At 45.4% G+C, this 12,394-nt stretch overlaps 1 protein-coding gene across 7 annotated transcripts in view; it reads left to right on the plus strand.

Annotated features, from left to right (window-relative positions):
• LOC307029985 (large neutral amino acids transporter small subunit 3-like) overlaps positions 1 to 12,394 on the plus strand; it is a 42,381-nt gene that overhangs the window by 19,356 nt on the left and 10,631 nt on the right. For 4 of the 7 annotated variants that reach the window (XM_079666203.1, XM_079666201.1, XM_079666200.1 and 1 more), the window contains 6 exons: positions 3,367 to 3,528; positions 4,566 to 4,749; positions 4,873 to 4,928; positions 5,315 to 5,391; positions 9,316 to 9,408; positions 10,185 to 10,318. In XM_079666203.1, the coding sequence (XP_079522329.1) occupies positions 3,375 to 3,528; positions 4,566 to 4,749; positions 4,873 to 4,928; positions 5,315 to 5,391; positions 9,316 to 9,408; positions 10,185 to 10,318 (698 nt within the window). In that variant the 5' untranslated portion in view covers positions 3,367 to 3,374. The remainder of the gene's footprint in view (positions 1 to 3,366; positions 3,529 to 4,565; positions 4,750 to 4,872; positions 4,929 to 5,314; positions 5,392 to 9,315; positions 9,409 to 10,184; positions 10,319 to 12,394) is intronic. The other 3 variants (XM_079666202.1, XM_079666204.1, XM_079666199.1) reach the window with 1 other exon arrangement.

The following is a 12,394-nucleotide window of genomic DNA, read 5'->3' on the forward strand; positions in this document are numbered from 1 at the left end:
CTGCTCCCCTGCCCTCCTCATGTTAGGAAGGGAGATGCGCACGCCGGGCGAGATGATGATGGGCTTGCCCCCCGACGCTCCTGTGGATCCCCCAGGGTTCGAATATGCCAGGAAACTCCAAGAACGGTTGCAGTCTGCTCAGGACTTTGCCAGACGCCAGCTGCAGAGTGCAGGTGCGAGGCAGAAGAGGAACTACGACGTGCATGCTAGATGGTCTGGGTGTATAACCCACAGAGGAAGAAGGGCAGATGCCCAAATCTAGACAGCAACTGGGAAGGGCCCTGCAGGGTTCTGGAGAGACTGAGTGAGGTCGTCTACAGGGTCCAACTGCAGCGGAGAGGGAGAATAGTTGCTCTTCACCGGGACAGGTTGGCACCCTATCGGGGTACAGCGACACCACTAGGATCATGTGGTGAGACACAGGGGGCTAGGGACAGTGTTCTTCCTTCTTCCCAACCCCCCTCTCACGACCCGGGGACCTTGCCTGGTTCCCCACAACCTGGACTTTTTTTCCCTTGCCCTACTCTGGGCCACACGGTGGGCCTGTCTCCCCCTGCCGCAGACCAGGCACGGCCGCAGAGAAATCGCAGACCCCCTAACCACCTGAGAGACTTTGTTTATTCCCTCGAGGACGAGGGACTTTGAGGAGGGGCGAAAGTGTAACGGACTGGTTATAATGTTGATGTTTGATGTGTTTGTTGTTCAGAGTTTGTTTGCATTTTACAGAGTGTCAGTGAACGTGCCACTGTTTTGATGGACGGTTTTTGTGACCTGTAGCTGTGGGTTTGGATGGGAGAGTGTTGTCTGGTTGGTTGGGGCTGGAAGAGGGAGGTTCCTGGGGAGAGGGACACGGGAAGCTAGGAGTCAATTGATTTTAAGTCAATAAAATCATTTCAATTAATATTGTGAGCCGAGTCATTATAGTTTGTTATGTATCTGGCCCAGGGCCGGCCCTAGACTTTTGGGGGCCCTAAGCGAGCTTTGGCTTGGGGGCCCCCCTCACTCTAGCGCGGTCTCACTACACACAACACGGAACCAACTTTTGTCTTATGATGTTAGCATAAGCACACATATTGTATTTAAATAAGTATGTAAACACCGTGGACCTAACCTCCTCTAGGGGGAGGAAGATTTAGTTTTAAATATTGAAGTTAAAAGCATCAATCTGGTGCACTTTGAGAGCAAAATTAAGAGATCTATACATCTCTCAACACCCATATGAAACAGAACTGTAAACAGATTTCTCTTTATGGATATTTTACAAATCACTCCCCTTTTAAACTGTATTCTTGTTTTTTCATATAGTATTTCATAACTGTTTTTCATTTATTCTCTCTGGCCGTCCATCTCATAATGTTCACATAGAAACTAGCTGTCAATAGGAATATCAATCAGAAGAATTATAATTTCATGCAAAAATCTGTCACAAAAAGAGGTTGCACATTTAAATTCAGGTGTTGTATGGCAACGTCAGTGGCCAAACAGCCACATTTACTGCTACATATACGTTCAAACATGCTGTTGACACGCAGTGGCAACTCTGCCACCATTTCAGCTGACTTTTTCTCAGAAATACTTTCACATAACATCCATATATTTCAGTGCTAGGTTGATGCTTAGCTAAGCTAACTATGAAACACTTTAACTGACAGGACTCAGGATCAACTGTGTACTGTAAGTAGCTTCTTTGAAATCACCAGGTAACGCTAAAAAACATAACATTTAGATTGTATGACAAAGTGTTTATTTAATATATCTGGCTAGCTATAGCTACTGTACTTGCTAACGGTTTAGCTTACCCCCGCGATTCAAAGTAACATCAACGTAGCTGTAATTTATGCTTTACTTACATGTTCGCATAACTTGGAAGTTTACTGACATTTACATACCTTGTTTACTTGGCTCAAGTGGTGGCTCTGGGGTTGTTGTGTGAGCCACCACTTGATAATTGTCGTTGACAATAATATAATACATGACTTTGAGAGTACATTAACTAAATTAATCAAACATACTTATCACGGAGACGGTGTACTGAGATTATAAAAAAATTTTTGCTAGGGGGCCCTTAGTGACTGCGGGGCCCTAAGCGGCCGCTTATGTCGCTTAATGGGTTGGGCCGGCTCTGATCTGGCCGTGTCATAAGCGGGATAATGTGCAGCGAGGCGGTCATTATGGGGAAAAGAACACCCTTCAGGATGAATAGGGAACCCGATGCGAAGCGGAGGGATCCTGGATCAAAATGACTACATAAACACTTATCGTGTACTATACGTTGTAGCCTTTTTATGATTTAAAAAAAAAAAATTGGTGGAACTGCAGGACGGAGTCCAAAACTGATTTCCTTACGGGGACAATAAAGTATACTGCCAAAAAGTTAGAATAAATGGAGATGTCATTTTGGGATATACAAAGCTAGATGTTTTATTAGCTAAATGTGCTTAAGAATTAATATAGACAATGAATTGGTTTTGAAATAAAAAAAACTCCACTGTGTGTTTTGAATAAACTTGGATTAAGACTGACAGGCAATGATTGGTGAGGGAATACAGTATATTTATTTTGGTCATTACAGCTGATAGTTGCATAAAACCTAATTACAGCTCAGTTTATTTAAAAACATGTTGTCATGCTATGACTCTATGTTGGGAAAGTTTTTCCTGAATTATTATAGTATTTACTAATCAGAACACTATCAGACGTTATTACCTAAATATGCATCACAGTTTACAGACCAAGTTCAGTTACATTTTCACTCACCGTTGATATCACAATGTAATCATAATCTCAGTTTAACAGCCCCTACTTTTTCTTATTCATTATTCAAAATTAAAATAAAAGTGCTTTACATGGAAGAAAAACTATTTAAGGACTGCAATGAAGTAAAATTAGACAATTACAATAATAATAGCTAAAATTAAAAAAGTAATTCAAGAAGGGACGAAACATTAAAAAGATGTTGATGACAAAGTGTAAAGCAATGGTCTTGTATTCTAAGTATCTTTAGCTACATATCCAATAACCCTGACCACTCAAATGAAATAAAGGTATAACACCTTCTACATATTTGCATTACTCCACTACTGTATTTGCAGAAACTTGTTTTGGGTCACCCTTGTAGTGTTTTTCTAGGCTTGTCAAACACAAGATAGGGAGGAAACAAATTGCAAAAGCCTCCACAGATGACATGAGAAATGCATAAGGACATCTTGAAACAGAAACAGTAGGATCTCTGTTCAGGGGTTTAACGTTCTGTGGGAAAACTACAAGGTAGTAAAGCATGTTGGCGCAGAGTTAAGATTTGTTGGACTGTCCAGATTCCCAGTTGTTCAGTGGACTAATGTTTTCCTCTTCATGCTTCCTGTCCAGCAGCTGCGATGGCTCCCAGCTTGGCCCAGGCCTTCAGGAGGAGGTGGTGGATGGCAGTCACAGCCATCATAGAGAACCTGCTCTTCTCTGCGGTGCTGCTGGGCTGGGGCTCACTGCTCATCATGCTGAAGAGCGAAGGCTTCTACTCACACCTTTGTGTTGGTGAGAGCACCATCAGAACTGCCCTCTGGTCCTTTCTAGTGCCATTAACATCCCCAGTAGGCACACATAACATTCTCCCATCATTTCAAAGCTACAATATTATTGTGTTACAGGTTGTTTTACATGGACATTTCTAATAGTGGTACAGTACATCTGGCAAAGACAGATGCTTAAATGTTTTAGGTGTGTGACTTAGTGCCGACATGCTCGAGGTTCAGGGAGGTTTCTATTTCTTTGAGGAGAACATGATTGTTTTTGGAGTCTATTCCAGGACTGATTTTACTGATGGATATGACAACCATTCCATTTTGCAATATTTCTTGTTTTAAAAATAACTACTATAAAAGATGATCCTTGAGTCTCTTCGGATACTATTAACTATTTAGTTTCTTAGGTAATTATTTTGTTGAAACTTAATCCAAGACATGCAAGATTACTTTGCCAGCTGGTAACATTAAGGGTCAAACAAGAGATAGGATGCTTCTGTTAATGTACTCTTAGAAGTTAGAAAAAACACTGACCCTCAGTGTATGCAGATGGTCATTGGCTAGGATCAAGAAGAGCCTCTTTTATATTCTACACAAGCCACATGAAAGAACAGAATATTGCTACTAAAGCCTACTACCAGATTTGAACTTTGACATAGAATCAGAACTAATAGAACATATTGTTTAATAATGTCATCTTAACATGAGTCATTGGCAAAGCTTTTGGCAGTGTTTGCAAAAGCAGCAGTGTGTTTATTTAGTTACGGTTTGAGCCTCTATAAAACAAGACCATATATCAAAGCTGCAACTACCATGTGATTAATAACAAGCGGACAAAATGAACTTCCCAAAAATCAGCCCAGACCGAGACAAACCAGCTTCTTGCATTGACCTGTGACCACCAACACAAAGACTAACTACTCTGGGCCTATCCTGTTGGCAGCGATATATTGTATTATTTTTACCCACACAGTGTCATGTTGCGGTTCTCAGTGCAGTGAGGATTTTTTCTGTTCTCTACATTCTCCTTTTTTCTATGAAACCATCCAGAAAATGTGACTGTGGACCCCAACGTGACCGTGGTGGAGAGCGGGGCCTGGCCGAGCTGTACGGAGCAGGAGGAGGTGTTGAACCTGGGCTTCACCATTGGGTCCTTCCTCCTGAGTGCAGCCACTCTGCCTCTGGGCATCCTGATGGACAGATTTGGGCCACGCCCACTGAGGCTCGTTGGCAGGTGTGACAGATATTCCTTTGTTATTTGCCTTTTATCAGAACATAAGCGCAGATTTCAACCTATTAAATAAAAGTACCATCGGAACCACAGTCAACGTGCTCTGACATCCTGTCTCTTTTTCAGCGCATGTTTCGCAGCTTCCTGTGCCATGATGGCTGCCGCTGCTTATGATCCTGAAGGTACAGTAACAGTACAATACTCCACCAGAGATATAGAAAAAATATGCAGCCTTTTTAACTTCATGTCCTACTGTATTTTGTAAATGTTTTCAATTATCTGTAAAGCTGTAGAAATGCATTTACAAGTCCTTGACGAAACCGGCTACAAACAGTTAGAGTGACTTGGAACAGAATTAATTAATTAATTCCCCAACTGTGTTGTAAAAGAAAATTACATTTTCTTCACATCGTTTTTCAGAAATAATTTTGAACATGTTGGGTGCTCACTGTCAGTTTGTAATGATGGATGAAAGTACACATTTTAACTCTCACATTGAAAGAAACTTTGAATGCACCTTTAAATGGCCAATAAAGCTTATTTTCTTTATTTCTATGTGTTCCATCAGCGCTGTCTTTCCTCATCTTCCTCGCTGTCTCCTTCAACGGCTTCGGAGGAATCTGCCTGACCTTCACCTCACTCACAGTATGACACACACACACACACGCACACACACACATACACACACACACACACACACACGCACGCACGCACGCACGCACGCATGCACGCACGCACGCACGTGCACACACACACACACACACACACACACACACACACACACACACACACACACACACACATATTATTCATTTTCCTGACATGTATAGGTTACTTCATCTGCGTTACTTGCACATTGCTCTGCAACATACTCTGCACTATTCTATTCGACACTATTTATTTTATTTTATTATTGTTTTATGTCTTTTATAGCTATGTTGCCTTGTTGGAGGAGCTAGGGACTTAAGGTTTTGCTTAATTGAGCTGTCCTATCTTAATTGATGATGCAAAGTACATTCAGTCCTCTTTGACATTTAAAAAAACTGTTGAAACGCAATACAAAAGCACAACATATTAGTGTGTCAATGTGGAGCTAAAATAAGCCATCTGGTCTCATCAATGTGGAAGTTATGACATACAGGCAGCATTAGAAAGAGGACAGGGACACAGGACAAAGGACCTGACCATGGGACAGCAAGACTCCTAGGTCAACAGGACGCCTCGTGTCCAATTTTCCATCCCTCTATATCAGTCAAAACACCTGCCATGACATCACAGACTGGGGAGTGGGCGTAGGCCTTCAGAGTCCAACAACCTCTGTGTAGTTCAGTATTCAGCTTCCAAACACTGCTTTGTGTACACCTGAGATTATGAACATATGATCTGTGTGTGAATGGTACAATCCAGAATGTACCACCTGCACGGCCTCAGAATGTTCACAAACTCTCACGCCAGGCTGGTGTGTGTGTGTGTGTGTGTGTGTGTGTGTGTGTGTGTGTGTGTGTGTGTGTGTGTGTGTGTGTGTGTGTGTGTGTGTGTGTGTGTGTGTGTGTGTGTGTGTGTGTGTGTGTGTGTGTGTGTGTGTGTGTGTGTGTGTGTGTGTGTGTGTGTGTGTGTGTGTGTGTGTGTGTGCGTGCACGTGCGCGTGCGTGCGTGCGTGCGTGCGTGCGTGCGTGTGTGTGCATTTTGCAAACCAGCACATGCTGTACCACTTGTTCTAAATTCTGCTGCGGCCTCTAAGCCAATCCAAAGCCTGGGCGGACAACACACCCTCCATAGCCCTATCCTCCTGTCAACCTTCCTGTGTTCCTCCCCCTTTCTCTTCCTGACCGAGACCGTGTCCTGGACTCGACATGGTCATTCTGGCCTCACTGCTATCATTCCTGGCTGGGTGTGTGTTTGTGTCTTGTGTATATTATCTAGTTGATAAGCTTTTACATAACTACTTGATGTAAACAGTGCACATTCCCCGCTAACCTAACTAGCTTTTAAACACGCTCTGACAATGCTGGTAGGGCAGTGTTATTTTAAATATTCTGTTTCCTTGGTCTAAGCAGGGCCAATATTAGCCTTAATACATATTGATAAAGACTAAGAGTATACAGAAACTCTCGGACGCAACTGGCCTAGAAACGGTAGAGGTTAATTGAGGACCTGGGGGCGGACAGCGTGGAGGTGGATGCTTTAGGGGCGGGGCAGAGCAGGGGAAGTGTTGAGGAAGAACTTGTTCCTCGAGAGGCGATAGTGAGTCACTGTAGCGCCAGTCTGGCCTCCGTCCAAAGAAGGAGAGGTGAATACCTGTGATCCCTTTGTGTTTTGATATTTTTTTTGGATTAAATAAAGAGTCACAGACACGGGAGAAACGAAACGCACCCTGGCGGCTATAGTTTAAAGAGGCCAGATTAGGCTTTGTAGGGTTTCTCCCTTTCCTGTAGTGTGTTCTATAGGTTTTTGCCTGAAACGCCTCCATTGGACTCCTTTGTTAACTTCCGTAGCATAATGACATCACTATGTAACACTCAAGCTTCTATTGGCTAGCGCTCCAACACGTTGTCTGTGATAGGCTAAGGGTGGGACTTCTCTAAGCGGTTGACCAATCACAACAGAGCCAGCCAGCTAACCAATCAGAGCAGACTGGGCTCTGGTTTCAGACAGAGGGTGAAAAGAGGTGCTGCAGCACAGGCAGTATGAGAGAAACAAAGAGCTTTTTGAACATTAAAGCATGAAGACATGTCACAGTAGAGACACTACATACCGATATGAACCTGGAAATGAGCAGAATATGTCCTCTTTAAATGTTGCCAGAACAAACTCAGGCTCTTCTCCCAGTGCCCAATGAGCAAACTGTTACTTTCGGCATTGTGGTATGATCTGTTTTATTTTCACTTTAAATGGAACACTCTGCAAAAAATATTAAAATGAGCATTTTGGTTCCCCTGCATCATTTTAAAGCACAGCTTGAGGAATTGATATTTGATACTCCTGGTACCTGTCTTTGTGAATACGTTTGTAAATTGTACCCCGGTCATTATGTTGTATGCGTCCTTTTTTGTTTTCTTTTACATGTGAAACCAATGTGCGGCAGGTCTCCCTTGTAAAAGAGATCGTTGATCTCGATGGGATTTTTTAACCTGGATAAATAAAGGCTACAAACAAACAAGAGTGTAGATTTGTCAGATAAGAGCCTTTGGCGAATAACATACCAGCAGAGAACACGTTGTGCCCACAGCAGCCACACTGTGTGAGTATGAAAGAGCCCAGCCTGACCGATTTTCTTATCAGTCTGCACTGTTTACAGAGGCTCGAACCGTGCTGTTAGTCACAGCTGTCAGTAAAAGAAGAAAGTGCGCCACATTTCAATAAACCACTAAACTAGTGCCCATATGACTTTATAGATGTATTTATTAATTTCTAACAATCACATTACTATATTTTTATTTTAACTTCTGCAATAATGTGTTTATTATTTCTATCTTGGATTTTCCCTTTTACTGCATTCTTTTTTATAATACATTATAATAGCCCTGTTCGAGGGAGGGAGAAACTTATATGTCATTGGCAACGACTCAACTGTAGCTGTTGTTTCAAATGTCAAATAAAACTTGAAGGAAGCACAAGGTCCCGACTACTGAGTCCCCTTCATGACCCCGGTCCTACGTTAGCACATCAGACGGATGAAAATGAGGCATTGCATATTGTTACTTCAGTGTGGAATCGTACACGGACATTACTGTATGTCACGTGTCAATTATAACATGTAAGTGAGAGGTAAAGCCTATGTGCTGAGTCATCACGCATCATGTATAATAACACTCTTCTTGGTCATGATACCAGCTTGCGCAGGGAAACGCTAAAGCTAACACTTTTGGGTTATCTGTAACGTATAAAGAAACAATAAACGAAACTTGGGCAACTAATAAAGATGTGGCTGTGACATTTAAAATGCACAAAGTTACTGTTGATATACCTTTAGTGGGAACTAGCTAGTTAGCAAAGCTATTATGATAAATAAACCTGCCTTGCCTATGAAAAATAATGCCACTTTTTTCATGTTTAATATGCAGAAACTATTAAAAATGCAAGTATAACAAATAAATGCAAAGTTAATGTTATTATTATGTTGCTGATTTGAATGGTAAAACCACAATAGGCTATATAAAGCATATGCAATATGAAGGCCACCAGTCTATATCTAAACTGTATTTAATTTATTTTCCATTTTTACCACCTGCACGGCCTCAAAATGTTCACAAACTCTCACGCCAAGGTGTGTGTGTGTGTGTGTGTGTGTGTGTGTGTGTGTGTGTGTGTGTGTGTGTGTCAGAGTTTGGTGTAAAGGGATTCACTAGCACCACCTATTGGTTATGTTTTCAAGGTGCGATTCAATCACTGAGAATTCACATTTGTTTTCTCTGGACAGCAAATGAATAGATGTATTCTTCTAACATTGTACACTGGGTCATGCCTGGAAAAAGGTCAAAGGTCATAGCTGAACAATAGATTTAGCAGCATATTGAATATTGTTGATTCACTGGTTTAATATTAAAACTCATTTATCTCTCTCTTTAGCTGCCTAACATGTTCGGGAACGTACGATCTACCATCCTCTCCCTGATGATCGGATCCTACGCTTCCTCTGCGGTCACCTTCCCTGTAGTCAAGGTCCACAACCACACACTCACACACACATCCTTGCCTTTGGGGTATTGTGGGGGTACCAGATCAGAACATTCATTTTGGGGACCCCATCTCTGAGGGTTACATAGAGTTGTAAGAGAATCAGGCAAAAACAGAGATATAACGCCAAATTGGTCACACATGCACACGCACACACACACACGCACACACACACACACACACACACACACACACACACACACACACACACACACACACACACACACACACACACACACAATTTTACACTGTACTTTGAGATCATCTTATTCTGTTTTACTTATATATAGAGTTAACCTCTCTACATTACCAACATTCTCTTGCACTATTTTATTTCTACTCTGTTTCTTCTTGAAATATTTGTGTTGTTTTTTATTTTTGTTGTATTGTTTTATGTCATATATATTTATGTGGCATTGTTGGAGGACTTATTGGAGCATGTACATTGTATAACTACACTCTAGCTGTGGATATGACAAAAAAAGCCTTTGAACCTGGAATACACACAAAGAAAGAAAGAAAGAACGATGGGGAAGAATGGTTATAAAGGAGGATGATAAAAAAGTACAATGGTAGACAGGAAGATAAGGAAGGAAATACAACTCAGCTGTGATCTCAAGAGCTGTTATCAAAGTGATATGTGACACACATACAAAGAAGTAATAAGACTTTTTTAAAACACATTTTCTTCTCCCCCTCTCTTCCACTCATCCTTTTCCTCTATCCTCTTCTCTGTTGTCACCCGCCCCCCCCCCCCGCAGGTTATCTATGACCTGGGCGTGTCGTTCCGCATCATCATGTGGGTGTGGTCGGCCATGGCCTGCGGAGTCTTCCTCAACTGCTTCCTGAACTGGCCTGCTGAGTCCTTCCCTGCACCTGAAGACGTCAGATACACGTCAGTGCTCATGAAGACACACTGACTCTTTTTTTGGCTCCTATATTGGATGGCAGTCTTTGACCAGTCTTTAAACTCTGCCAGAGCCCATACTGTTTTCCCTTTAGTGTTTACTTCCTGTCTGCCTTCTTCTGCTGTTCTATTTCGTATATGGCTTCGCCCTCTAAGGCTATCGCTATTGGGTAATCCCCCTGCGCCCCCGCGCAGCACTGAAACACTTGTAGTCCACGCCCACCCGCAAGGTGGGCCCCACCCTCGGGCCTCCTTCCGGTATAAATAGGAAGGTGGCCCGGCAATCTGCTCCCTCTTTTTTTCAGCAAACCAGCACAGTTACTGAAGCACAGCAATTGAGAATCATCATGAGCAACAACTGCGTCCGTGGTTGTCTCTCATGTGGCTCTGGGTTCATAATGAGTTATGACCTGCAGAGATAAAAGCTGTATGCGAATCCTGCCGGGGGTCAGAGCACGCGTACGCGGCTCTAAACCAGCAGGTAGCATGCACTGCGCTCGTCTCCCCTCGGGCGACAGGAAGCGGAGAGCGGACACTCATGCTGCTGTGGCCGAGGAGGACGATTGGCCCGTCCAGGCTTACGAGCCCGCGGACGGGGCCTCGTGTCCCTGGGGCAGAGTGCCGGGCAGGAGTCCGAAGCAACTCCTGCCCCGCCTCCCTCCACGGTTCACCGTTCGGTTCTCCCCTCCCTCCTCTCCCCCGGACGGGGGAGACAGAGTCGGAGCAGGGTGCCAGCTTGGCGGCCGAACATGCTTTCCCCCTCTCCGTCACCACAGCGCGGCGGCGTCTGTTACGGAGACGGCCAGAAAAGTGCTACTGGACGCTCCAATCAGCCCGGACGGGCTGTTCGGACCCCAGTTCATGAAGACGGCCACGTCTCCAGTCGGCTGATCTGCCACAGCGGCACCAACGCCCGCAGCAGCCGCGGCGTCCACGCCGGCCACAGGAGGCCGCAAGCGGAGAGACGCCCACAGCAACCGCCCCGGCGGCTGCAGGGGCTCCGTCCCACGTCTCCGCTCCCCCGGAGACAGGGTCTCCCGGCAGCGAGTCAAATGGGAGTGAGGCTCCCCCGCTCCTGGTCGGCTCCGCGAGAGCCTCCGAGGAAGCGGAGCCGGTAATTAAGCCGGCTGCCACTAATCCGTTGATTAAGTAGGCAGCAGGGCTCCCTGCTGGTTTTAACCTATCGGTTAATAAACCTGCAGAGCTCGCGGCATTCCTCTGTCCGAGATACGCCTCCTACACACGGTCATAACCCATGAGTGCCGGTATAACGCCTCATGTGGACAGCACTGCACACACCTCCACTCATCCCCTGAGCGTTTACACGCCTCATGATGACAGCCGGAGTGAAACGCAGCGTGTGGAGGTTTCCTCGCAGCCCTTTCGCCTCACGGGCAGCGGCGGCGAGGGCAATGCCCCGCCTCCCTCCACGGTTCACCGTTCGGTTCTCCCCTCCCTCCTCTCCCCCGGGCGGGGGAGACAGAGTCGGAGCAGGGTGCCAGCTTGGCGGCCGAACATGCTTTCCCCCTCTCCGTCACCACAGCGCGGCGGCGTCTGTTACGGAGAAGGCCAGAAAAGTGCTACTGGACACTCCAATCAGCCCGGACGGGCTGTTCGGACCCCAGTTCATGAAGACGGCCGCGGAACAGGTGGACGGCATTCGTCAGCATGTACAGCTGGCTCCAGTCGGCTGATCTGCCACAGCGGCACCAACGCCCGCAGCAGTCGCGGCGTCCACGCCGGCCACAGGAGGCCGCAAGCGGAGAGACGCCCACAGCAACCGCCCCGGCGGCTGCAGGGGCTCCGTCCCACGTCTCCGCTCCCCCGCCACCCCAGAGACAGGGTCTCCCGGCGGCGAGTCAAAGGGGAGTGAAGCTCCCCCGCTCCTGTTCTGCTCCGCGAGAGCCTCCGAGGAAGCGGAGCCGGTAATTAAGCCGGCTGCCACTAATCTGTTGATTAAGTAGACAGCAGGGCTCCCTGCAGAAGCCTGCTGGTTTAAACCTATCGGTTAATAAACCTGCAGAGCTCGCGGCATTCCCCTGTCCGAGATACGCCTCCTACATA

This window comes from Notothenia rossii (assembly GCF_949606895.1).
Source record: "Notothenia rossii genome assembly, chromosome: 1".
Classification (NCBI taxonomy): Eukaryota; Metazoa; Chordata; class Actinopteri; order Perciformes; family Nototheniidae; genus Notothenia; species Notothenia rossii.